The 26,111-nt window shown below is 34.6% G+C and overlaps 1 protein-coding gene across 1 annotated transcript in view; it reads left to right on the top strand.

The window, feature by feature from the left end:
* The first annotated feature begins 2,120 nt into the window (after positions 1 to 2,120).
* Positions 2,121 to 26,111, top strand: part of LOC149772808 (uncharacterized) — an 85,584-nt gene continuing 61,593 nt past the window's right edge. The window contains exons 1-4 of the mRNA XM_089947259.1: positions 2,121 to 2,256; positions 12,308 to 12,486; positions 14,682 to 14,740; positions 19,945 to 20,345. Of these exons, the coding sequence (XP_089803385.1) occupies positions 2,227 to 2,256; positions 12,308 to 12,486; positions 14,682 to 14,740; positions 19,945 to 20,345 (669 nt within the window). The 5' untranslated portion in view covers positions 2,121 to 2,226. The remainder of the gene's footprint in view (positions 2,257 to 12,307; positions 12,487 to 14,681; positions 14,741 to 19,944; positions 20,346 to 26,111) is intronic.

Below are 26,111 nucleotides of genomic sequence, written 5' to 3'. Positions count from 1 at the left end.
GTAATTGCATTAATAGGTTTCATGTTGGTCGTTCGAGTTACTTTATTATTTAACGCAGTTATCACACTTGGTAATCTTGCAACCCATTCACGAGATATCTTGTCTTGAATAAATTCCTTCGCGTATCCTCAGGAATTACTTGTAGTTGTTCACGTGTAAATCCATGTTGAGGAGCAGTTGAATCTAATCTGTAGATTGCGGGTCTACCTGAGGATCTTGTCACGGTGGATATCTTATGTGTGTAACACTCCAAATAGGATCAGTCGCTCTTTTTTTACCACCTTCGAGTTCACCGGGTTCATATAAATACCTTACAGTAACATTACCTAATACTGGCTGCGCTGAAAAATCACGTCGTTGTATTGGTATATTTTTTTGTTTTGTAATTGCATTAATAGGTTTCATGTTGGTCGTTCGAGTTACTTTATTATTTAACGCAGTTATCACACTTGGTAATCTTGCAACCCATTCACGAGATATCTTGTCTTGAATAAATTCCTTCGCGTATCCTCAGGAATTACTTGTAGTTGTTCACGTGTAAATCCACGTTGAGGAGCAGTTGAATCTAATCTGTAGATTGCGGGTCTACCTGAGGATCTTGTCACGGTGGATATCTTATGTGTGTAACACTCCAAATAGGATCAGTCGCTCTTTTTTTTACCACCTTCGAGTTCACCGGGTTCATATAAATACCTTACAGTAACATTACCTAATACTGGCTGCGCTGAAAAATCACGTCGTTGTATTGGTATATTTTTTTGTTTTGTAATTGCATTAATAGGTTTCATGTTGGTCGTTCGAGTTACTTTATTATTTAACGCAGTTATCACACTTGGTAATCTTGCAACCCATTCACGAGATATCTTGTCTTGAATAAATTCCTTCGCGTATTGATATCCAAATAACCGCTCAGCAAGTGTTCGATTAAAATCGTTCAACAATTGCCTGATGACGATGAATTGAAATTAATTCATGCGTTAAATTCTATAAAAAAAATAAAAATATCAAAGAAAAATTAGCTAATTGGTTAATAAGATCCGCGATGAAAGGTAAATTAGCGCTAGGTGCTGGTAATGTATAAATGGACTTAGCGTTGACGTAATTGCATAAAGCCCGTGTATAATAAACTAGAAAAAATCACCAACGACAATAAAGTAATATTAATTAGAAATTCCACAGAGACTCTCTCAGTAAAGTGTTGATGCTTTTTTTAAATCTGTCGACGCTTTTCTTTTTTTGATCATTTGTAGGAAGGCTTATTTTCGACATTTGGACGTTTTTCGACCATTGGTCTGTTCGCCCTTCCTGCTGCTGCTGGTGATAATGATAATAAAGATGGCGATAAAGATGATGAGGATGACGATGAAGACGATGACCATGACTTTGATATGAATGACACATATATGATTTACACAATTTTAAATATAACATGTATTAAAATATCAAACTCTGTAGTATGGCCACTCCCAAAAAAAGCCGTCTAAAAAACAGTAGCTATCGTTACAATATATAAAATGTATACAAAGAGCACTCACTTTCAAAGTTAGACACAGTGATAACATTCAAGAGTGCTCTCAAAACTCACTTATTTCGACTGCAAGAACAAACTTAAAGACTAATAATGTTTTCTACCTGAAATATTCTCAGCATGTTTTTTATTTTTCAATGTTTCTCTAATTTCATGATGTTTGTTTTTGTAATAATATTATTATATGTTTTTTTATCTTATAGGTATTGTCTAATGTTGTAGAGCGCATAGAGCTTCTAAAGATTAGGCGCTATACAAAGTCCTCATTATTATTATTATTATTATAAAAACGAATATGAGATGACGCTTTCACAGAAGCGGTGGGAGGTGGGTGGGAGCAACGTTTGGAATTACATGAACATGAAATGTGGATTATTAAAATACAATTGTGGTTTATTCAAATTTTCATATATTTACGGCATCATGTTGAAAGTCATTGAAACAAAGTTATATTTGTCAACAGGTCACATGCACTGTCAACAATATGTGTTTTGATTTTCACATAGGGTTCACGGGGTTATGTACCATGTGATGAACATAGACTAATCGCTGTCGTCAATACCACGTGACTAGCTAAGTTCCTCCCATTAATGTACATTTCCGCTAGTATGGAGGACTAGGCTACGTATGGCTTTTCCTCCAAGTTTCTTATTTCCCTTTTGTCTTGTAGCGGCTATTTTGTAACCACAGCCCTCGATATGACACAAGTACAATCAACAGTGACTCAGGTTTGTATGAAAATTTTCCAAAACCAGCATATTTGCGTAAATGAATTGAAGCTGAGAAAACCAGAAAATACCACTGGAACAAAATGCAGGGTAAACATGGAGGATAAAACTGAAAGTGGTGTCTGCGTTATTGGTACATTCTCGATTCGTTAGTAACCGGCGTACTTGAGTACTTTTCATATTGGGCAATTTTTTCATCTTCACGTCGTGTTTAGTGCTGACGAAATTGCATTTCTTGCCTACGCAATTTTGAAGTTCTCATTTCAAAATCGGGGTCATTGTTTGCTACAATAATTATGTACTATAAAAATAAATTGGAAAGTATAGTTATTTTCCGATGGCATCGCTAATTATAGCTGGTGTAAAACCTAGAAATGTTTTTACACAGGCATCCTGACAAATTTACAAAGGTACCATGTTGTTTTTTTCCCATGGACTTCAATAATTTTATGCCGTTTTCTTCTCCACTAATGCGGTCACTTATGTGTGTCAGTCACACTCCCACATTTCAAGACTTTCATAATATGTAGACAAGATTGGTCAGAAGTTGGTAGAACTATGTATGGTTGACCTCCCCATAACACTGTGCCGCTGTCATCTTGACCTAAATTTGCAGTAATTAAAAAGTTACAAATAGAGTATTCGCGCACCCTCCCTTTTGTTTGAACCCTGCTATCGATTTTGAAAACGAAAATCATCATGGATATATAAAGCAAAATGCACAGAACTTTGTCATTTGATTCACCGATTTATAATTTCTGACTTGAGTGTCACCAAGGGGTCCCAGACACTGTCAACTTACTCGTGTTTCAACTCGAATGGAAGCTTTTCATGTCAACAAGCAGACAGCCTGATTGTTGTCCATTCTGGTTTCTAGAATAGTCTGTTTCAGTAAAAACAGTGTTGCCTGTGTCCAATATTTGCAATGTTTAGTTATAATATTTCTAAAACAATTTGGACAAATAAATAGGTGGAACTCTTGTAAACTGGTCTTCAAAGAGATTTAAATCCAAATTAATAGAATTATTGAGATTATCAAATATGGTGTAGTACACTACATCTGTTAACTGAAAACATAAATTGGCCCAAGCAAATATGGTGAGCATGTTGCTCAAGAAACTCCTATTTGATTCAAAATGTCAACAAGTTGAGTGTTTGGAACCCTCTGGCAACAATCAGGTTTGTACTTATAAATCAATGAATGAAATGACAAAATTTTGTGCAATTTTTTAAATATCCTTTATGCCCTCTCTTTTTAAAGTAGCTTGGGGTGTACAAAAGGGATAGCGTGAGAATGCTACAGGGAATATCCTGATCAATCAGCCCCCAAACCTATATTGATATGTTTTGTGGTTTGGGGTCTGATCTATTCATAGAACATTTCGAATTATTGCAGTACAGATTTTTTTTTCAACACAAAAATGCATATACAGAGATACTGATAGGGTTGTACTTCATACTGGCAAGGATGGGAAAAGTCTGTACATGACTTTTACTGGTGCAAATGCTAATCAGCCAATCTATTGAATGCATTAAGCTGTCAGATTTTTAGAAAATTGTGATCAGTACCAGTCCATTCTAACAATCAGTTACCTTGGTATCTGATCAAAGGGAAATTGTATTAAATGTGTACAAACCTGAAATTAAGTCAACATTTTTTAAAATTCACAATATTCCATAAATACTACTACCTAATGTCATCTGGTACAAAGTCCTAGAGTTCATCCTCGTTTTCTGATAAATTTCTTAAATCCTCCGTTGTTGTGTAGCAAATCTTCGTGATCAAGTCTTCATCAATATTATCTGACTCTCTTTCCTTGGTCTCACTGTCATATGCGGATGCATATTTACGGACAGCTTGAGGTTTATGAATGACACTTTGATCATACAATCAGTGAAATCTGTTAAAGGTTGCAACTGAACATTGTCATTGTGTGGCAAGATCAAATAACCCCTTCCGTTACTTGCCATCATACAACACTCGCAGTTCAAAGTGTTGTCTCATGGTAAAACAAACTATGGGATTAAGGTTAGTTATGTACTGGAAGAGGCAGACTGCTTGGCACAGAGCAAGTACATGTATTTGCAGCTCAATCAAAAGGATTGTCAACTTGACAACAAAGTGAGTGCTGCTTTTACAGGCACTGGCAGAAAACTTGTATATGATATACATGTACCCTATAGCTCATTTTATTACCCAAGTTATTATCAGCTGGTGAGTACCCATTAGCATCTTTATTTATCATTTGCATAAAATAGGGGAAATTATGTTGTAAACAATACCTCAGAGAAAGAAAATGAATGAGTTTCTGACCATTACAGCAGCTGTGTTGATAGTGGACAACATCACAGATCAAAACCATGACAGTAGTGTAATCAATTACACTATTATCACTATCAATTATCATCTTAATCCACACACAATTAACATCTTTGGTTCAGAGTTAACTGATAAAGTAAACAGTTAAGGTTTTTACATGCTTCACATAAAATGTTTAGTGTCTTGGTTTGTGTGAAAGCCTTCAGCTACAGCACGGCTTATAGATCACATGACTTACAATCATCCATAAATGGAGAGTGGCAAAATCCAAACTAAGCCAGTACTGCAGCAATCAAACATGATTATTACTTTTCTTGGAACAAGAAGAAATAAAAGCTTGGATTAACATCTTTGAAGTAGCATGCATTTTAAATTCTTATAGCACAGTACCATGCTTTTTAAATTCCTGTAGCTCTGTACTATGAAATTTAAATTCCATAGCACAATACCATACTTTTTAAATTCCTGTAGCTCCATACCATGCTTTATAAACTTTTAAATTCCTATTGCTCCATTCCATGCTTTTTAAACTAGATTCCTATAGCTCCACATCATGCTTTTTAAATTCCTATAGCTCCATACCATGCTTTTAAATTCCTGTTACTCCATACCATGCTTTTTAAATTCCTGTAGTTCCATACCATGCTTGTTAAATTCCTGTAACTCAGTACCATGCTTTATAAATTCCTCTAGCTCCACATCATGCTTTTTAAATAACTATAGCTTGATGCCATGCTTTTTACATTCCTGTAGCTCCATACCATGTTTTTTAAATTCCTGTAGCTCCATACCATGCTTTTTAAATTCCTGTAGCTCCATACCATGCTTTTTAAACTTTTAAATTCCTATAGCTCCATACCATGCTATTTAAATTCCTATTGCTCCAGACCATGCTTTTTAAATAACTATAGCTCCATACCATGCTATTTAAATTTCTATTAATCCATACCATGCTTTTTAAACTTTTAAATTCCTATAGCTCCATACCATGTTTTTTATACTCCTATAGCTCCAAAACATGCCTTTTAAATTTCTATAACTCCATACCATGCTTTTTAAATTCCTACAGCTCCATACCATGCTTTTTAAATTCCTACAGCTCCATACCATGCTTTTTAAACTTTTAAATTCCTGTAGCTCCATACCATTGTTTTTTAACCTTTTAGATTCCTATAACTCCATACCATGCTTTTTAAACTTTTAGATTCATATAGCTCCATTTCATGCTTTTAAACTTTTAGATTCCTATAGCTCCATATCATGCTTTTTAAATTTCTATAGCTCCACACCATGCTTTTTAAATAACTATAGCTCGATACTATGCTTGTTAAATTCCTGTAACTCTATACCATGCTTTTTAGATTTCTGTAGCTCCACACCATGCTTGTTAAATTCCTGTAGCTCCACATCATGCTTTTTAAATTCCTCTAGCTCCACACCTTGCTTTTTAAATAACTATAGCTTCATACCATGCTTTTTAAATTCCTGTAGTCCCATACCATGTTTTTTAAATTTCTGTAGTTCCATACCATGCTTTTTAAATTCCTATTGCACTGTACCATGCTTGTTAACACATTAACCCCTGGAGCTTTTTGTCATTTTCGCCTGAAAATCGAGTAGGAAGCACATTTTGAAAGCTATTTCTGAATAGGCTAGAAAACACCAAATCTCCGGTGATCTTTCAATAACATACTGCCTAGTTGTGTTAGAAAGATCATTTTTCATTGGCTATTTGACTCGCACATGAGCAGAAGGGTAAAAGTTGGAGTTCTTTTCTTTTCTTTTCTTTCTTTCTTTCTTTTTTTTTTTTTTTTTTGCTAAACGGAGCCATTATTTTTGTATGGAGACCACTCTTTATTCCAAATGCCCATCTTATCCTACTTTTTGCAAAGGGTCATCTGTCGGTTTGCCTTAGATCTCAGACCAAAAGTCTAAAATCTAGACACAAAATTGGATTCCGACCACAGGTGGATTTTGGGTAGAAAAAAGTCAGGTTGAGTTTTTTAATCTGTATTTTGTAGTGCAACTAGATATTCCAGATTATTTGGTATCATTGTGGAGCTACATCTGTCTACCTTTCTATAATACCACCCACTTTAGTGTATCATGCATTACCATGATGCTACAGAGCTCAGCAGTAAGCTACTACCTCCTGCCCTGTTAAGTCATTGCTTGGGGTTAATGTGTTAAGCTCCTAAAGCACAGTACTATGTATGTCAGTACTATGTATGTATTCAGTCATGTTCCATAAAGTTCTGGAAACTTGTAGAAAAATAATATGTAGGCTTGGTTTTTTAGTATCTAGTTGGTCTTATGTGAGGTGTGTAGAAAAATAATATGTAGGCTTGGTTTGTTAGTATCTAGTTGGTCTTATGTGAGATGTGTAGAAAAATAATATGTAGGCAAGGCTGGCGCCAGACCCAGCCAGACTATCTGGCACCCTAGGCACGGTTAGATTCTGACGCGCCCCCCACCCCCCAGAAAATATCAATTTCAAAATTTATAAACAATAATTTTTTTTTAAATGCGCCTCCTGAAATCAGCGCCCTAGGCAGCTGCCTAGTTTGCCTATATGGTAGTGCCAGCCCAGTATGTAGGCTTGGTTTGTTAGCATCTAGTTGGTCTTACGTGAAATGTGTAGAAAAATAATATGTAGGCTTGGTTTGTTAGTATCAAGTTGGTCTTATGTGGGATGTATAGAAAATAAATATGTTGTTACATTTCAGATTGGTTTTTTTTTTTTAAACCATAATGAAATAAATGCCATGGATATATTTTGGAATGCGTTGAATAAACATCAGCTTGACCAGCCAACACTTGTGCTAAAAACTAAAGAATATATGACAATTCTTTGTATTGCGGTAGTTTACCTGCAGAAATTGTTTATGATATACCTTGCAGAGGATGTATTTGTTTTTACAGAATAAAAATAATCACCGGTGAAATAATCAAGTGCATTTTGTTATATTGTACCTCAGTCATGTAGCACTGAACTACCAGAAAAGTACAACCATTTTACATGTACGTCATATGCATATTTTATGCTTTGGTGAAGAGGACTTGTATACAGTTTACTGTTGAATACAGTACTTAGTGGTACAGCATGAATAATTTATAATAAAGTCTGTCATATGTCCACAGAAAATTCTACTTAGACTCTGGCTTTTGAAGAGTAGATAATTGAATTACTTGACAAGTAATGAAGGTATTTTGGTCAAATTTATAATTGTAGGAGTTCTCATTTCAGAGATATTTTTCTCTTTCTAAAACTGAACATTGTAGCTAACAGATTGACCCAGTTGCTGGTGAGTAATTCATTTTTGCAGGGATTTGCAAATGTTATGAGCCAAGCTGATTGGAAAATGTGAAAATGCCCATGGTAAATTTGATCTTGCCACAAACATAATATCCAAGCATGAGTAAAAAGAAGAATATAAAATACGAGATATTTTAAGGAAATTGTGTTGTATTTATTTTTATTTTCTTTTTATTTATATTTGTAAATAATGCAGTCAGATAGGTTGATGAGAAATGGTTAGAATGCAAACATAGAAGAGCAAAACAGACATGTATATGTATACAGACAGATATATTGATAGGAAGATAAATAATGATTTTGTGTTTTTAATATCCAAGGTCAGGGTCAGTGAATTAAAGAAATATATTAGTCTTTGTAGAATAGTTATAGTCATAAACCTGGACTTGACTCTGTGTGTGTCTTGTACTTAATGTAAGGAAAATAGGTTGGGATTTTTGGGGGCTTTTATTCTTTCTATATAAAGTACTGTGACTGAAGTTTGTGGAGGGCTTGCACTTAAAGCATGGAATGGGTCAAAGCTTAAGAAAGGTCATTGGGGGTCCAAGAAAATGGGTTTTGTTAAATAACTTTCCTTTTCATGTTTGATTCTTGACTAAACTTTGTGTACGTCTTTCTGGGGTCATGATGTACATGGTCATGGTCATGAAAAGAAACTGATTGTTTTTGCACGGTAACTTTGGTTTAAGATTCTGTAAGCTTTTGTTGGTTCAAAAATATTGTTGAAGTGAAAAAAATTGCCATGTTAGACACAGATTTCCTTGTAAAGATAGTAATTTTATCTATTTCTGCGTAAGTGGGATTTATTGCATCATGGTCTTTAGTCATTTGCAAGTTTTGTAGAGGGACACTAACAGTCAATGCATGGGACCAGTTATGTTCCTTAAAAGCTCTTATCCCTGATTTTCTGCTGTTTTAGCTGACAGGAGAGTAATGTAAATACTGGCATGTAAGGAATGTAACATGTAGATACTGTTGAAGACCCTGAAAATAAGACTGAATTGTGCAGCATTATGTACCATGCAGCAACTGGTACTGTGCAAGTCCCTGTGGTGTTTGAGAGCCAGCTCAAAATATCAGGTGTCTACATGTACTTAAAATTCCATGCAGTACTGTTGAATTTTTATTACCCACTGCTGTCAAAAAGTGATGCTGAAATTCAAAGATAAATGACACTCTATTCAGGCCTTCTACATTTATTAAGTTTAAATTTTTATAGAAAATGACAACTTTGTGTGGCAGTTTACAGTGCTGCAGTGAAAAAGAGGAATTGCTGGTTTCTTTAAAGTATTTTTCATACATCCCCATGTCTTGACAACAGTAGTACACACTTTGGATATGCATTCTCATCATGGAAAGAGAGAAAAATGTGCCTAAACTGTTGTTCTTGCCTATCAGTCCACATACTGGTAGTTGTTGGTGCTAGCAGTGGCCAAAGTTACCAGAAGCAATAACAATTTTGAGAAAGCAGTTAATTTCCATTTTAAAATGACATTCAAGGCGTATAACAGTCTTCGAAATTGCAGTGCATAGTTACTGTTACTATGTATTTTCAAGGTTAAAGTAATGACCAAAGAGAGGTGTAAAACTTTAAGAAATCCAGAAAATAAATGTTTCCTGTTGCACTGGTTTTAACTGATGTAGGCAGGTTGTGGTTGTTTTTTATGAACATTATATTTAATGTGATTTTATTACCACATTAGTGCTATGGTCAGCATTGAGAAATAGGGTTGGTTGACCAACCAGAAATGCACGTATTTTTTGTTTGATCTTGGCATTTATTCAATGAATTATTAGTTTCAAAACAAAAGTAATTTAGGAAAATGATAATTATTATAATAAAATGCTGGTAGATAATGAGTGAATGAATGCTAAAGTTAATTGTGAGCAGGATCTGGTACAGAAAATTCAATAGTGCATCTGTGTAATGGTTTTATGGATTACTTGAGGACCTGATAAAACATTTATTACAGTAATGCAAATCCCCTTTTGAATGCGAAAACGATATTTAATATGAGTCCTATGCACATGCTGGATGGACAAAAACAGATGGCAGGCAGAGAAACCCCTCTTTTAGCAGTACATGTACATGTATTTCAAAATGTAGAAAAGGCACAGTACCAACCCTAATTAAAATGCAGACAATTTAAAAGTACAGTTACATTTTCATTTTCTCAAACAATTCCTGCATGGATTTTGTGCTACACAACTATTTAGCCCAATAAGGTTTAAGTTATTTATTTGATCAAATTATCTCTCTCTACGACATTGATGGACTTAAAACCCAAATATAGCATTATGGTGCAGATAAGAAATCTGGCATAATAGTCAGCAAAGCATTGATTCAAGGAAGTGAAATTTGGCAGAACTTGTACTTGTGAAAAATCTTATTTTGGAGTAGAGATATCCAAAAGACAATACCACTAAGTTGTAAATTGTACATAACAAGCAAAAAGAACAGTTTGACAACTTGTTGAATCTGTTTAAGCTAGGCAGGGTTCTTGCAGTCTTTGACAGTTTAGGAAAAATGAGATAGCATTTTCATGGTCTTGAAAGTTTGGGAAAATCAATCAGATTACCCTGAAGTCTTTTAGAAGTCTTTGAAAATTGAAATAAACCCAAACATTTTAATTTCTTTCCATAATCACAGATAAAATTATCCAAAGTTGTTAGATTCGGATGTAGTCGAGTTTTCCTGGTTTCTTTCTTTTGATTAATTATAGTTTGAATTTCATCATTAAACAATATTGTAGTATTTTGCATTCATTGTTTTCTCATATAACTTGTATACAAAATGTTACCGAAAATAGGTCTTGGAAATCTCTGTTTGTGGTCTTTGAAAGTTTGGGAAAGTTCTTGAATTTATCATTCAGAATTCTGCATGATGCAGGAACCCTGCTAGGTATTATATATATATATATATATATATATATATATATATATATATATATATATATATATATATATATATATATATATATATATATATATATATATATATATATATATATATATATATATATATATATATATATATATATATATATATATATATATATATATATATATATATGTATGTATTATATGCCCCTATAAGACAGCAGACTGATTGATTTGGGAATCTTGGCATAGTACAATAAGGATACAAATATATGGCATAAATTAGGCTCAGAAACAATTGATTAATGCTTATACAACTAGAGGTGACATCTTTTAAGTTCAGTTGAACGGGGAGATAAAGAATCATTGATCTGTTAGATTAATATTGAACTTTATTTCTTTCTCCCCCTTATTTTTGTGACAGTTTTGGAACTCCCCTTTTTGGATAAAATCCTGGCAGCCTCTTTGTATTATGGTCACTGATAATGTTCTCTTGTGCCTACTTTAACATTATGGTCACTGATAATGTTCTCTTTAACATTATGGTCACTGATAATGTTCTCTTGTGCCTACTTTAACATTATGGCCACTGATAATGTTCTCTTATGCCAACTTTAACATTATGGCCACTGATAATGTTCTCTTGTGCCTACTTTAACATTGTGGTCACTGATAATGTTCTCTTGTGCCTACTTTAACATTATGGTCACTGATAATGTTCTCGTGTGCCTACTTTAACATTATGGTCACTGATAATGTTCTCTTATGCCTACTTTAACATTATGGTCACTGATAATGTTCTCTTGTGCCTACTTTAACATTATGGCCACTGATAATGTTCTCTTGTGCCAACTTTAACGTGATGGCCACTGATAATGTTCTCTTGTGCCTACTTTAACATTATGGCCACTGATAATGTTCTCTTTAACATTATTGTCACTGATAATGTTCTCTTGTGCCTACTATAACATTATGGTTACTGATAATGTTCTCTTGTACCTACTATAACATTATGGTCACTGATAATGAAAGTCAAATACAGCAGTTATACTGACAGTCAGATGAAGATGGGGCATTTTATTCTGCAGAACACTTGTTCTTGAGGAGTCATACTCCTATGCTGATAGTAGGTTACCATGACTTCCTATTTGGGTTCAGCTGACAGTGTATTGTCAGACACAGTTATGCTTATATAAAATTTGATATGTGCATGCTTTATTCTGAGCAGTACAACGCAGTGATACTATACGCAGGTTAATGCAACCCATTTTTTTTTTTTTACCCATTTGTGATTCTCTTGGATGTTTAGGTGAGTCTTGTACACTAATTCAGATGTGTGTGAGGAGACATCCTGAATAGTATTGTATCACCATATCAAAGAAGTATCTGGTGTCTGAATTAGTTTGCATATTTTGTTGTCTTCAGACAGCATCATTCTCTTAATGCAGCACTGAAAAACTGATATGAAGAAATGTGTGTGGCAACACTGTAACTCACATTGATACTCATACAAACTGTTCTCATTTATTCCACAGGCATCTACAGTTCTTTCACCCGAGGCAGAAGTCTTTGTACCAAGGACCACTAAAAGTGAGTTGGGAGGGATTGGACCTGGCTCTGGGTTTGCTGTAAAAGAGGGTCACATGCCACTGCAGCAGCTGCCCAGTTATATGACATCATGCTATCCATTTGTACAGACAGATGCACTACCAAAGTTTGTATTTCATATCATTCTTTTTTTGCAGATATTTCATATCTTTCAGTTCTTTTGAACTATATCAATTTCAGTGTCAGATAGTCAAAGGTCATGGTCACTTACTGAAGAATAACTCTAGTTCAACAGTAACCAGACTTTGGTGATGGCTTACACTTGGAGTAATGAAGAACTCAATCAGTTTTGAAGTCAAAGGTCGAGGTGACTGTGACTGAAAGAAGAAAAATTGTTTCCACAAAATAACATGAGTTCATCATCACATACCTAGACCAAACATTGTTGATAGCTGCTTGGCACTTAAGCCTCTTGATTTCATTAACAAAAGGTCAAAGATAAAGGTCACTGTGGTTGAAAGAAGAAAATGGTTTACATTAAATAGCATGATTTCTACACCATGTACCTTTACCAGACTTTGTGAATAGCTTGTCCTTGAAGTATGGAAGAAGCCTATTGATGTGTGGGTTAGAAGGTCAAAGGCAAAGGTCATTGTTACTTATAGAAGAATAGCTTTTGTTCTAGATCAGTTTCCTTGACCAAACTTTCTCTTGGGATAATAAAGAAACTGTTAGATTCTTTTGTCTGTAGGTCAGAATTCACTATCATGGTATGTTTGATAAAATCATGGATTCATTGTTAGTTTAACTCCAGCCAGCATACCTTAACCAAAGTTCAAGGTCATTGTGACCGATTAGTTAGGAATCTTGAGTCGTTCTCTTGTCATCCATACTCTGCTTGTGCCTTCATAGAGGGTTATTAAACACATGCCGATCGTGACTATACATATTAATATGTGTGTGGTATTTTTATGAGTGTATACATTATAATACAGAATCTGGTCATAAAATTATGTTAAATTTATATCTGCAAGTTTTCAAAACATTTTGTGTTTAAAGTTGCCTGTGTTACTTTATTTTGAAGCACCAACTATGGGGCAATTTTTTTTCCTTGTACTTAGAGCATTTTGTAAACATTAACCAGTTTGGGTTTGGAAAAAGATGTAACATATGATACCAATGAGATCTTGGATTTACAATTCTGGTAATATCGATGAAAATATCCAACTGATTGCATGATGACAACGAACCAGTCTTGTTTACCATATTGAGAGATTTGAGGTTGAGAAACTTTTTAAACATCCATGCTTTGCACTTCCATTGCATTCATATTCATAATTTGAGTAATGTAAATTTTCATGTCATTTATTAATCCATGGCAAGGATTTTCTTTTCCATTTGGAAATTGGAAGCACCCACTGCTTCATTACAAATTTTTTTCTTGTATAAATAATATAAACTGGGTTATTTGCTGCCATTTTTTAAATTCTTACAAATTAATTGTGACACTCAAAGTTTCCACATGAATTTCAGGCAAAATTCAACACAAATGGAAATCATTCCCCTATTTATAACTGTTTTACAAACTTTTTTCCCCATCTTTATGGAGCAAAAACTCCATGCAAGAATGGCTGTAACTGTGACAATGAAGTCCCTTTCATCAGCCAATCAGCACAATCGTTGCTTTATATGAGGTCATGCTAGTGTAACTGGGTTACATATAGATGGAAAATAAGCAGTGTCATCTTTTTTTCCCAGATGCTGCCAATATATCATATGATTCCACAATTTTGCATTCTGATACCAAACAAATGTACAAAAGTTTCAATAACTGTATATGAAATTACTTTGTGCTTTCTTTTACAACTTTTATTATGTATTAAGTCAACAGATGTCCTTTTCTCTCAAGGTCAGACATGTTTTGAGACTGTGAGATTCGTATAAAATGTATTTGATTTTGGGCCTTGTGTTCCATATGTTTAAAAAAAAATCATAGTTTTATTTATTTCATTCTCTGCATGGTTTCAGATATGTTCAGTTGTATTTTCTTGGTAATGCTAATGGCAAAATTACCACTCTTGTAATGCAAATTTGGACAATGTGAAGGTAATTAACCATGACAACATCATTGTGAACAAGATACATTTTTAGATTGTCTCAAAATTATGGTCCAAATTTTCACTTTTTAAATTTTACTTTGATCAAGTTAAAGGTTTTCAGTTTTATCTCGATCTTGTTAAATTTAAATGACATGAGCACAATTTCAGGTTTTTATATTGATTCTTGAAACATTTTCAACAGATGTAGCACCTTTTTCATGACGCCACAGACACGCATACATATTTTCTTCGTTCTTTACAGTGGCGGTATGTCCCCATCTGGAAGTTTTTCCAGTGAAGCATCAGCATCACCACCCCAAGGTAGTATTTTATAATTAGTAATTTAGGATAATTTACCTCTTGTTCTTGATGAATTTAACTTTAAATCACAGTGGTCCAATCTGTGGAATTGTTTTCTTTTCACATTTTAGATTAAAATCGAACGTTATAAATTAAAACATTGTAATTGCACAAACTTTCCTGCACTCCAGCACTCACTCCCTTTTGCCAAAGAAGGCATATGGCAGGCTGTACAAGCCAGTCTTTGGAAATTATTGCATTTTGCTTCGACATGTTCCAGCAGCTGTTATATGAGGTCAGGGTCATATGTCTAGCAAGGGATCTCACTAAAAATGGACACAGTTTTGCTTTTGAAAGATTGAATTCCATAGAAAGTAACAACAATGAATGCTATAATAACATGTGCCATACACAAGTGTTATTATAGAAAAAAAGGAATAGCCTGATTTAAGCAACATCATCCATTTTTTTATATTACAGTACTGATCATAATATATCACTGGCATGGCCCGCTTTGATACTCTACACTATATTACTGTATAAAGAATTGACAACTCTTTGCTAGCGGAGATTGGGCTATGTGTTCTGGTGCAGTGAAGAGGCTAATGAAAGAAAACTTTGATCTACAGAAAAGTGAATGTTTTGTTGATGATCCGTTTGACAGAAAGGAAGTAAATTGGAATTATAAGGAATGAATTAAATGATCATGGTTGGGTATTTATTGGTCTGTAAATTTTACCTCATCACAAAGAATACTGTCCAAAGAACTATATGCTAACTTTGAGTGAGTGATTAAGTAAATTGTAAACATCAATAAATACCCAACCATGATCATTTAATCCTATATGCAGAGAGAGCCGTCAAGGACACACTTGGTTAAACTGTTCGTTTTTTCTTTCTTTATCTTCTGTGAAAAGCCACACTGCCTTGAAAACGTCATGAGAAATCTTTGTAAGGGCTTCACTGTAGTGGTCAGGTGCATTGTTTTTTTAAAGTCAGTCCATAGTTCAGGAGATGAGATGTTTGCTTTTTTCTTCAAGAAGTGATTATCTTTTTCTGGATTCAGTTGTCATTGTTCAAGGATTGTGTTATTTGTTTGTTATTTTTATGTTGCAGTTATTAATACTCACACACCAAGCTGTCATCTGTTCACCATAGTGTAACATCTTATATTTCACAGATGAATTAATGTTTTAGCTTTTTTCTCTAAATAAATTTATTTTGTTTCTCGAGAGGTTAATTCTCTCGATTTCATTCACTGGTACATGTATATTCCTTATTTTCTCAAAATCACTGCAGTGCAATTCATACACAGGATAAATAAAATATAAGTTTAGTATTTCTGAAAATTCACATCCAAAGATCCCCTGCTAGACTTCCTATCAGTGCACTTAATTTCATACAAGGAGTCTTTAATTAGATGCAGTCTATGCTGGAAAGAACATGACACTGACAGTCTATGCTGGAAACCACATGACACTGACCATCTGAGCTGAAAGAACATGACACTGATTAGTCTCTGCCTAAATCATATTACACTGACAGCTAAATTAATAACTGACAAAGAAAAACCTGTCTTGACAGACCACTACCTCATCTTCCCACACAAAGTGGTCTCTCAAAACAGGTGGCCTCATAACAGGTTATGCAAGATGAGCAGTTTTCAAGGTTGAAATTCCAGTTCTTATGAACGAAAATACCCCAAGTTAACATACATGCATTGTATTCTTCATTCATAGTTTTTGTTAAAATGTTACATTAGTTTCGTCCCAAATAATTTCATGTAGCAATAAAATATTCTTCTATCACTAGACATTCACAGTTTATATTTGAAGATTACACATGCATTTATTGGTATATGAATTATAAAACATTAAATAAGTTAATTTAGTGTATTATTTTTCTTAAGCATTTATAGTAAACTCTTTTTCAGCTTTGATTTTATTTACCATACCATTGAGTGCTTTAGTCATTCAGGCCATAATTTGTTTAAGCTGAACATGCTGAGGTTTGGTAGTCAGCTGCTCAAGAGTTGGACATATGCTAGATAACCTTGAATTCATGTACATGTGCTAGATAACCTTGATTTCATGTACATGTGCTAGATAACCTTGAATTCATGTACATGTGCTAGATAACCTTGATTACATATACATGTGCTAGATAACCTTGATTTCATGTACATGTGCTAGATAACCTTGATTACATGTACATGTGCTAGATAACCTTGATTACATGTACATGTGCTAGATAACCTTGATTTCATGTACATGTGCTAGATAACCTTGATTTCATGTACATGTGCTAGATAACCTTGATTACATGTGCATGTGCTAGATAACCTTGATTACATGTACATGTGCTAGATAACCTTGATTACATGTACATGTGCTAGATGACCTTGATTACATGTACATGTGCTAGATGACCTTGATTTTATGTACATGTGCTAGATAACCTTGATTACATGTACATGTGCTAGATAACCTTGATTACATGTACATGTGCTAGATAACCTTGATTACATGTACATGTGCTAGATAACCTTGATTTCATGTACATGTGCTAGATAACCTTGATTACATGTACATGTGCTAGATAACCTTGATTATATGTACATGTGCTAGATAACCTTGAATTTTCTAGACTTCTGGTTTTGTTCATGTTCACAAGTATGCATTGGACATACAGATATAACTTTCAACATTGGATATGGATTTTTTTTTCTTCCTGGCAGTCAGTAGCTTTCTTTATCATAATCTGAAAAATCCTCTCTGATTCATGGGCAGAGATGCGAGGCGGGTGGGGGGCATTCATTGATTTGTGCAGTTTTGGCTTCTTAAATGGAGGTAGCCACAAAATGATTTATAGTGGATCAAGCTAGCTAGAAATGATACAAGCTGCATATAAAACTGCAGCCTACCAAACTCATAGGCACCTTACCCAATTGCCGATCAAAATCATGACCATACTGCTCAAAATGATTGTGACCAAGTCTCTCAGCTTGCTGATGGATGACAAAAACTCCATCCCTCACAAATACATTGGATCACGAAAACCCCATTTCTCACAAATACGTTGGATCAGTAAAAAATGTTTGGCAGTCACCATTAAGAGTTGACAAGTAATCTTGTGTTGGATGTATTGGATAAAACATGGGACAGTATTCTTCTAATATATATATATATATATATATATATATATATATATATATATATAATTATTGCATTGATTGAGTGTCCAGTTAATGAAGTACAGTAAAAGACCATGACAGATATGGCCATGTGTCTTTGTATACATCAAGCATATGAAGGTGCTGATTGTTGAAACTCAGATTTAGCCTGGTAGATAGGCTATATAAATGCTCGAGGATATTACTTGTGGTATAGTCGTAAATTTTACCGACATACGGCTCTAGTATGGCTGTTGCAGAACTTGATTTGTGTCTGGAACTCAATTAATTTTTTTAGTAAAATGAAAGATAAAAATATTAGTCTTGCTGTATTTTGTGCAGACCTCAGATGTTGCTGGAAGTTGGTCCACCATTTTGACTGATCGACTCATCATTGTTTGACCAGGAAAATATGTTTGGTTCATAGCATTTTGATTGTGTTTCTGATATATGTTTTATACTGTTAGTGTATAGCACCATTTGACTTGAAATAAAGTATGTGAAAGTTGTTTATCTGAAGTTACTTATTTTAGTTTTTTAATACTGGTATGAATGTAAAAGTTATAAGTAGTAATTATGAGACAGAAATTATAAATAAGGTTAGAAATATAGAAATAAATGAAGAGTGGGGCTGATAAATAATTTAGATTAAACATAAAGTAGGACCTATTACATTTTTGTTTTTCAATTTGCAGAATAGATGTAATACATGGACAAGTTTTATCAGTAGAATTGATAAAAGAATATCCTTTGCAATAATTAGAAATGACTACATTCCTTGATTTTATTTTCATCTGCTCTACGAGCTACACCACTTACTGGCCCAGCTTTGAGGCTAAGACTTAAGGAATGGAAAGGAAAAAAAATTCAGTCTCATTAGTATTGACTGTTGTTCTGCTAAACAACCACAACAATGAAGTCTGAGAGCACTTTATTCAACAGCAGTCAGATAACTAAATTGACAGGGTTTGCAATTTGTTTGCAGTTCAAGGACAGTAAATGACAGTAATAATACACAATACAGTTTTTGAGCAGTGGTGTTTATAACAGGCATTCATGTTTGTATCTAACTGTCAATACCTTTGAAATGCATAGACTTAGAAAAAAGACATTTTGTTCCAGTGTAAATGCACACGCCTAAAAAAGAAAAAAAAGTTATAAAAAAGTGTACATTGTACAAAAAATGTGAACATTATGCAGAATTAAATAACACTGTACATTCAAAATAACAGTCCATCGTAAAGTCCTAATATAGTGAGAGATGCCACTTATTTTCATGTGATTATTCCACTGATATCGGGGTACTGTGACCTGCTTTCCATGTACTAATAATAATTGATGCTTTATCAATTTCATGTATGATTTTTACTCATGTAACCACAACATGAACGATCTCCATCCATCCCCACCCCCACACTATTTCGATGTCAGTCATCAGGGGTCAAATTCATCAAGAATGGTTGTACAAAAGAAAAATGGCAAGATCGTAGACCACAACATATAGGTCACATTCACTGGGTTTTCGCTCATTGTAGTACTTTTCATGAATTGTTTACATACTTAATAATGCAGCTGCAATAATGTACTGAGAAATGACCTAATTGAATACCTTTATCCGTGTTGATGTGAAATGACTGGACAAATTGACAGACTAGAGTTAATATCGTATAATTGTTTTACAACGTAACCAGAAATTGGATAAAGCATGTAAAATATTAGCTTCTACCAAAAGGCTTACTAATTAGTGATGAAGTAGATTTGTTAACAAATGTCCAGTAAGGTTCAGTTAACTGACCTTATATTTGCATGTACATGCATATGCTATTTGTGTCAATGAACTCGTGTATTTTCATATCGTTTGTACATATAGCAACCAGTTATTATGTGGTATGATATTTATCAGCAACGTAACCTTTCTTTAGCTTAGCTTTGTCTTAATTTGTTACTCAGCAAAGGAGAGGGTCGGTTTTTTATTTAGCATATGTATTTTCTTTATGCTAAAAAAGGTATTGTTGGTTAAAGTAGTTTCTGATCTTTCAAATTTACATTGCAGGTATTTTGCACAGTCACTATTCCTCACATCAGCCTTTCAAACAGTTTGGATTACCTTCTGCCACCTGGTCATCACCTGTGCCAGGAATTGTTCCAAGTTTCATCCCACAATTTCCAACCCCGTTTCAAAATGGGATTCCATTTGATGGTGGAACTTGTCCTAAAGGATTTGTACATTGGCCTACATTTTCTCCAGTGATATCAGTGTCAGAGAACAAGTCAGTTCCTGGTACAGGGACATCTCATATTTCCCCAAGAGGTGGAGAACGGGTTCCTAGTGGCTTTAGTGATCAGAGTCGACAGAAGGAAAAACCCTCTGCAATGAAGAATCAGTTGTGGAATGATACCATCAGAGATAAAGATAAACAAGACAAAATAAAAAGTGGTAGAAAAGAAAATCAGGTAATAAGAAAAGCGTTTTGCAGAAAATTAAACGTAATGCATTAGTATATATTAACACATAAAAACTACTATGCAGTAGTATATGGTGGCCCATGAGAATCACTATGCAGTAGTATGTACTGGCTAATGTGAACCACCCTACAGTAAGATATATTGGCTCATGGGAACCACTATGTAGTAATAGATAATGTTCCATGAGAACCACCCTATAGTAATATATACTGGCCCATGAGAACTACTCTGCAGTAATATATGGACTCATGAGAACTACCTTGTATTATACTGGCCCATAAAAACCACCCTATAGTAATATATACTGACCCATTAGGATAATTCTGTAGTAATGTTCATGGGCCTGTGGGAACCACCTTGTAGTAATACATATTGGCCCATGGACCATCCTGCGGAAGTACGTACTGGCACATGTGAATCAGCTGCAGTCATATATACTGGCCCATTAAAAACCACCCAGCAGTAATATATATAGCTATAGCACACTCCATTATAACCTGAATTCAAATATAACATGATTGTGGCATGGCTCCCAGAAATTCATATGCATGTATTTTCTCATATGCAAAGGAATATTTTTTCTTCTTAAAAGTGCAAAAAATAACGTGAAAAAAGGTTTTGGGAAGAGATGATTTCTAATATAAGATGATTCTGTCCTGGCTCATACACGAAAGTATTTTTTTTTTTCATCTTAAAAGTATGAAACATATGTGAAGTTTAGTTAGGGTTCATGCTGGGCTTTGCCAGTGTTGCAAATGGTATTTTTTTATCCTTATTGTCAACAAAAGATACCATCCGGTGATTTTTCTGGAGAAAATTTTGTTGGCTGTTTAAACTTGTATGTACCGTCTTAGCTTTGGAGTGGAGAAATTCAATTGCACCATGAATAATGGAAGCTGCAGACATGGGTATAAAATGTACTGGAATCTAATGTTACATAAACAAATCTTCGTTTCATATTGACAAACCATCTTAACAGTGCATTGTTATATCATAATTCACTTATGCTGACATCTGTCTTGCTGTATGCTGTGCTACACTTGATTAGTAGTGCTACTGGACTAACTACAATCGATGAACCTTTGAAGGCAGGAACAGGAATGACTACAATTGACCAAGCGATGACTAACTTTTAAAAAAAAATACGTGGAAAATAGTTTTGCTGAAACTTCAAAGAAAACATTAACTTTTAAGCACCGATTGTTCTGTATAAATACTAAGCAAAAAAAATCGGTCTCAATCAATGATGTACAGTTATCAGATGTTGCCGGAATAACAAATGGGTATTTGTTTGATCTTCCAAAGTTGTTCTTTAGCGATGAATTCAGTACCACATGTACCCTCTATCAAAGTAAGCCAACATCAGTCTTCAATGTTTATTGTGCTGTTAAAGTTTTCTTTTTGCAAGAAAGACATTTATGCTTATGATCACTACAAACAGCGGCATAAAACATAAACTAAGTTTTCAGTCTTTTGAAACCATAGAAGTCTGGTTGTCAAGTTACTTTTTAATTTGTTCTCATGTTTTCTTTCATTATAATTAGCCTTATCCCCTGTGTAACCTCTGAAAGATGATAGCTATCTCCAGCTGACCAAAATCTAGTTTAAATGCATGTCATGTTGCATGTAAACAAAAACAGCCACATTCTACTGGTGACAATATCAAAGTGAATTGTTTAGTGACGCATGTTTTTTGACTGGAATATAGATAAACAAGGTCTACCATTTTGATATATATTATTTTGTTTTCTAATGCGATGTGGCTGATACATGAATTTTTTAACATGTTACCTATACTCGAATTCATTGTTTGTTCATATACATGTACAGTACTTAATATATTATGGACTGATCTACACAAATGTTAGTTGTCAATATGCAGGTATATCTCAGACTGGTTTTGGCTTTATTTAACCAAAGCATGTGTTATTGCCCTGTTTGTATCCCTCCTCTCCCTGCCCTTCCCCTCCCCCCCCCGCCACTGATTGTGGATTATCATTTGGTTGGTCATAACACAGTTCAGTGTATAACATGGTCAGGTTCTATGGACCCAAAACCACTGTGTTATAGTGGTGTTATGCTGTCTTTTTTTTTGTCACTCCTCTCTCCTTTACCCTTTCTCTCTCTACACACACACACACATATATATATAGATTTCAAAACTGAAGAGTCATTTGATCCTCGACACCAAAATCTTTCAGAATTAGAATGAAAATCTCAGACTGGCATCTCAAGCGTCACTTGTTCTTTAGTCATGCTCTTGTAGCTGGTATTTGTTCTTCGAGGAGCTAACTGATGCTCCAGATTTCTTGTATCAAGGGAAATACCTGTACTGTATTTTGTAACTGATGCTCCAGATTTCTTGTCTCAAGGGAAACACCTGTACAGTATTTTGTAACCGATGCTCCAGATTCCTTGTCTCAAGGGAAACACCTGCACAGTATTTTGTAACTGATGCTTAAGATTTCTTGTCTCAAGGGAAACACCTGCACAGTATTTTGTAACTGATGCTCCAGATTTCTTGTCTCCAGGGAAACACCTGCACAGTATTTTGTAATTAATGCTCCAGATTTCTTGTCTCAAGGGAAACACCTGTACAGTATTTTGTAACTGATGCTTAAGATTTCTTGCAACGTTAGGAGATTTATCTCCTTCTCCTTCTCACATTATTTACAAACTTTCTATTTTCTGAGGGACAGAATGATCATCCATGGCAGGTCGTTGTTTAGAGTGAGAAAGGAAACAATTCTTCTCAAGATTAATTAATATGAGTTAGTGTAGGACCATTCATATTTAGTTTAATTCACAAGATCACTTACTGATGACCACTAATATCATTAATTGGGATTATTAAGTTTTACATTTGTGAGGGTCTCACTAATTTTCTTGTCCCGAGTTTCAAATTTCTTAGCCAATGTTTTGGGGTAATTTTTGGGGGCTTTGGTGAGAAAGCTTATGTACCAGCATTTTGACATGAATTGAAGTAAAACATCTATCAGCTTCCCTTAAATATTCCTCAATAAACACCTTGAGCAAATTAAGTACAATTCAAGAATACAAAAAATCTAAGGTAACCTGATTTTTGTTAAAAGACTTGAAAGACATTTTGAACTACCTTTGATGCCTTTATTGATTAAACACCTCATAAAACATATTGCATTTGACATCATTAGTAAGATAATAAAATAACAGCTTGTTGCGCACACCTCACTGCATTCATAGCTGTATTCATTGCACCGGTACTACATTTCTGGTCTCAAGCAGACTGGTTCCTACTGGTTACTATAATCTCGGGAGTATATACAAATATATACCGATTCGTTTTATCTTAAAAATGTTATTATTTTTTTAAATTTTCAGCAGCAATAAATTGCAACTATGAAACAGTATTACAGTAGTCAGCCTTTAAATGGTATTTTTGTCCTACAGCAAGTATAATCATTATGTTAGTGAGCAATGAAACAAACATTAATATTTGATTCAAAAGATTTTCAGTCATGCTGTAATTGATTCCCTCCTATCATAAACATCAATAATGGTCTCAAAACAATCTAAGCGATTCAGTTATTTCCACTTATGTGTGACTTCAAAGACCTGTTTTCTGTTCCTAGTTAATATTGATTTTGCATAGAGGCCAATAATATGTAAATAATCTAGGAAATGTCAATCACTGGCACATACAATAAATTTGTTATGGACATACTGATTTTGCATAGAGGCCAATAATATGTAAATAATCTAGGAAATGTCAATCACTGGCACATACAGTAAATTTGTTATGGACATACTGATTTTGCATAGAGGCCAATAATATGTAAATAATCTAGGAAATGTCAATCACTGGCACATACAGTCAAAACAGTTGCTTATCAACAAAAAAAGTGTTACAAATTTGCACAGGTTGGAAATACCATACATAATAGATGGGTAGAATTTCAATTACAGGTGTCAAAACCCAAGGGTACATATCTATTGAGAACATTGAGTAACATATACTGGCCCATGAGAACCACAATGTATTATTGTATATTGGTCCATTGCAAGCAGTCTGCAGTAATATATACTGGCCCATTAGAATGACCCAGTAGTAAAGTTTACTGGCCCATTGGAACCAATGATCAGTAATATATTCTGGCCCATTAGAATGACCCAGTAGTAAAGTATACTGGCACATTGGAACCACCCTGCAGTAATATATACTGGCCCATGAGAACCACAATGTATTATTGTATATTGGTCCATTGCAAGCAGTCTGCAGTAATATATACTGGCCCATTAGAATGACCCAGTAGTAAAGTTTACTGGCCCATTGGAACCAATGATCAGTAATATATTCTGGCCCATTAGAATGACCCAGTAGTAAAGTATACTGGCACATTGGAACCACCCTGCAGTAATATATACTGGCCCATGAGAACCACCCTGCATTAGTATATATTGGCCCATTGGAACCACCCTGCAGTAATATATACTGGCCCATTAGAATGACCCAGTAGTAAAGTATAATAGACCATGAGAACTACCCAGTAGTAATATATACTGAAATATGTGAACCATCTGCAAGAAAATCATTCCGGCCTTTTCTCAGCTAGGTTGCAGGTTCGAACCCCAGCAGTCATACCAAAGACTTATAAAAATGGTACTAACAACTGCCTTGATTAAGAGGTTTGTGTAAGGACTGGTCGGCCTGGTGTCAGGATAATATGACTGAGTTGGACATTGTGCTACGTGTCTGCAGCATGATGTCTCAGTGCTAGATATCACTATAAACTGCCACACTGCAGACATGATAGTGATATGACTGATTTTTTTTTTTAAAGCTATGTTAAAAATCTAGATGACACACGCACGCACACACTGCCCTTTTCATTTCTTTTCTCAGTTATTCATTCTCCCGCTGCGCTTTTCATTTCTTTTCTCCTTCCCTTTATACCTGTATGCAAAAGGGTCTTTGTCCCTCAAGCTCCAACCACAGAGAGTGGATATACATGTAATTGTAAAACTGTTGCTGACATGTACAAATCACTCTCAGTGATATATTAAAATTATCTTCATGAGTTGTCAGAGGATTTCTTGTGATCTCTGGTTGGTTCTAAATGAAAATGATGCTATTCAGACATTTAGTATTTATCTTTTATCATAACTACTTCAGAATGGATGGTCACATCAGCAAAGATTTTTCACTTAAATACTTCGTATGATATCTAGTTGGTCCTAAATGAAAATGGTGCAGATCTGAAAGCCAATTTGGTTAATACAGCATAGTTCTTGAAAATCTTGTTACCATTACTTGAACAGAAAGTTGTATCAGCAGCGTGAAGTTTTTACCTGAAAAGAATTTTTATGTTGTTGTTATTGTAGGGTTTAGTGCCATTTTTCAGCACACGATAGGCTATACATGGCGGTCAGTATTATTGGTGGAGGAAGAACCCGGGTAAAGCCCGGAAAGAACCACTGACCCATGAGAAGCTACTGGCAAGCTTTCTCACAAACCCACATTAGCCGAATCCGAGACTCGAACCCACACAAATTTTTATGTTGTACAGTTGTCGTAAAAGAAAATTGTGCCAATCTAGCACCCAATATGGCTGTAATAGCAATCATCTTGGAACTAAGATGGAAAGTTGTATTGACATTGGGTTCTCAACAAATGACATTTAGTGACATCCATTTGGTCCTAAGTGAAAATGGTACATCTCTGACATCCAGTATGTTCTTCATGGCAGCCATCTTAAAAATATTATTATCAATCGC

This window comes from Sinohyriopsis cumingii, unplaced genomic scaffold (assembly GCF_028554795.1).
Source record: "Sinohyriopsis cumingii isolate HCF-2022 unplaced genomic scaffold, ASM2855479v2 utg001170l, whole genome shotgun sequence".
Taxonomy (NCBI): domain Eukaryota; kingdom Metazoa; phylum Mollusca; class Bivalvia; order Unionida; family Unionidae; genus Sinohyriopsis; species Sinohyriopsis cumingii.
Note: the sequence above shows the minus strand (reverse complement) of the source record. Positions and strands in the feature narration are given on the sequence as shown.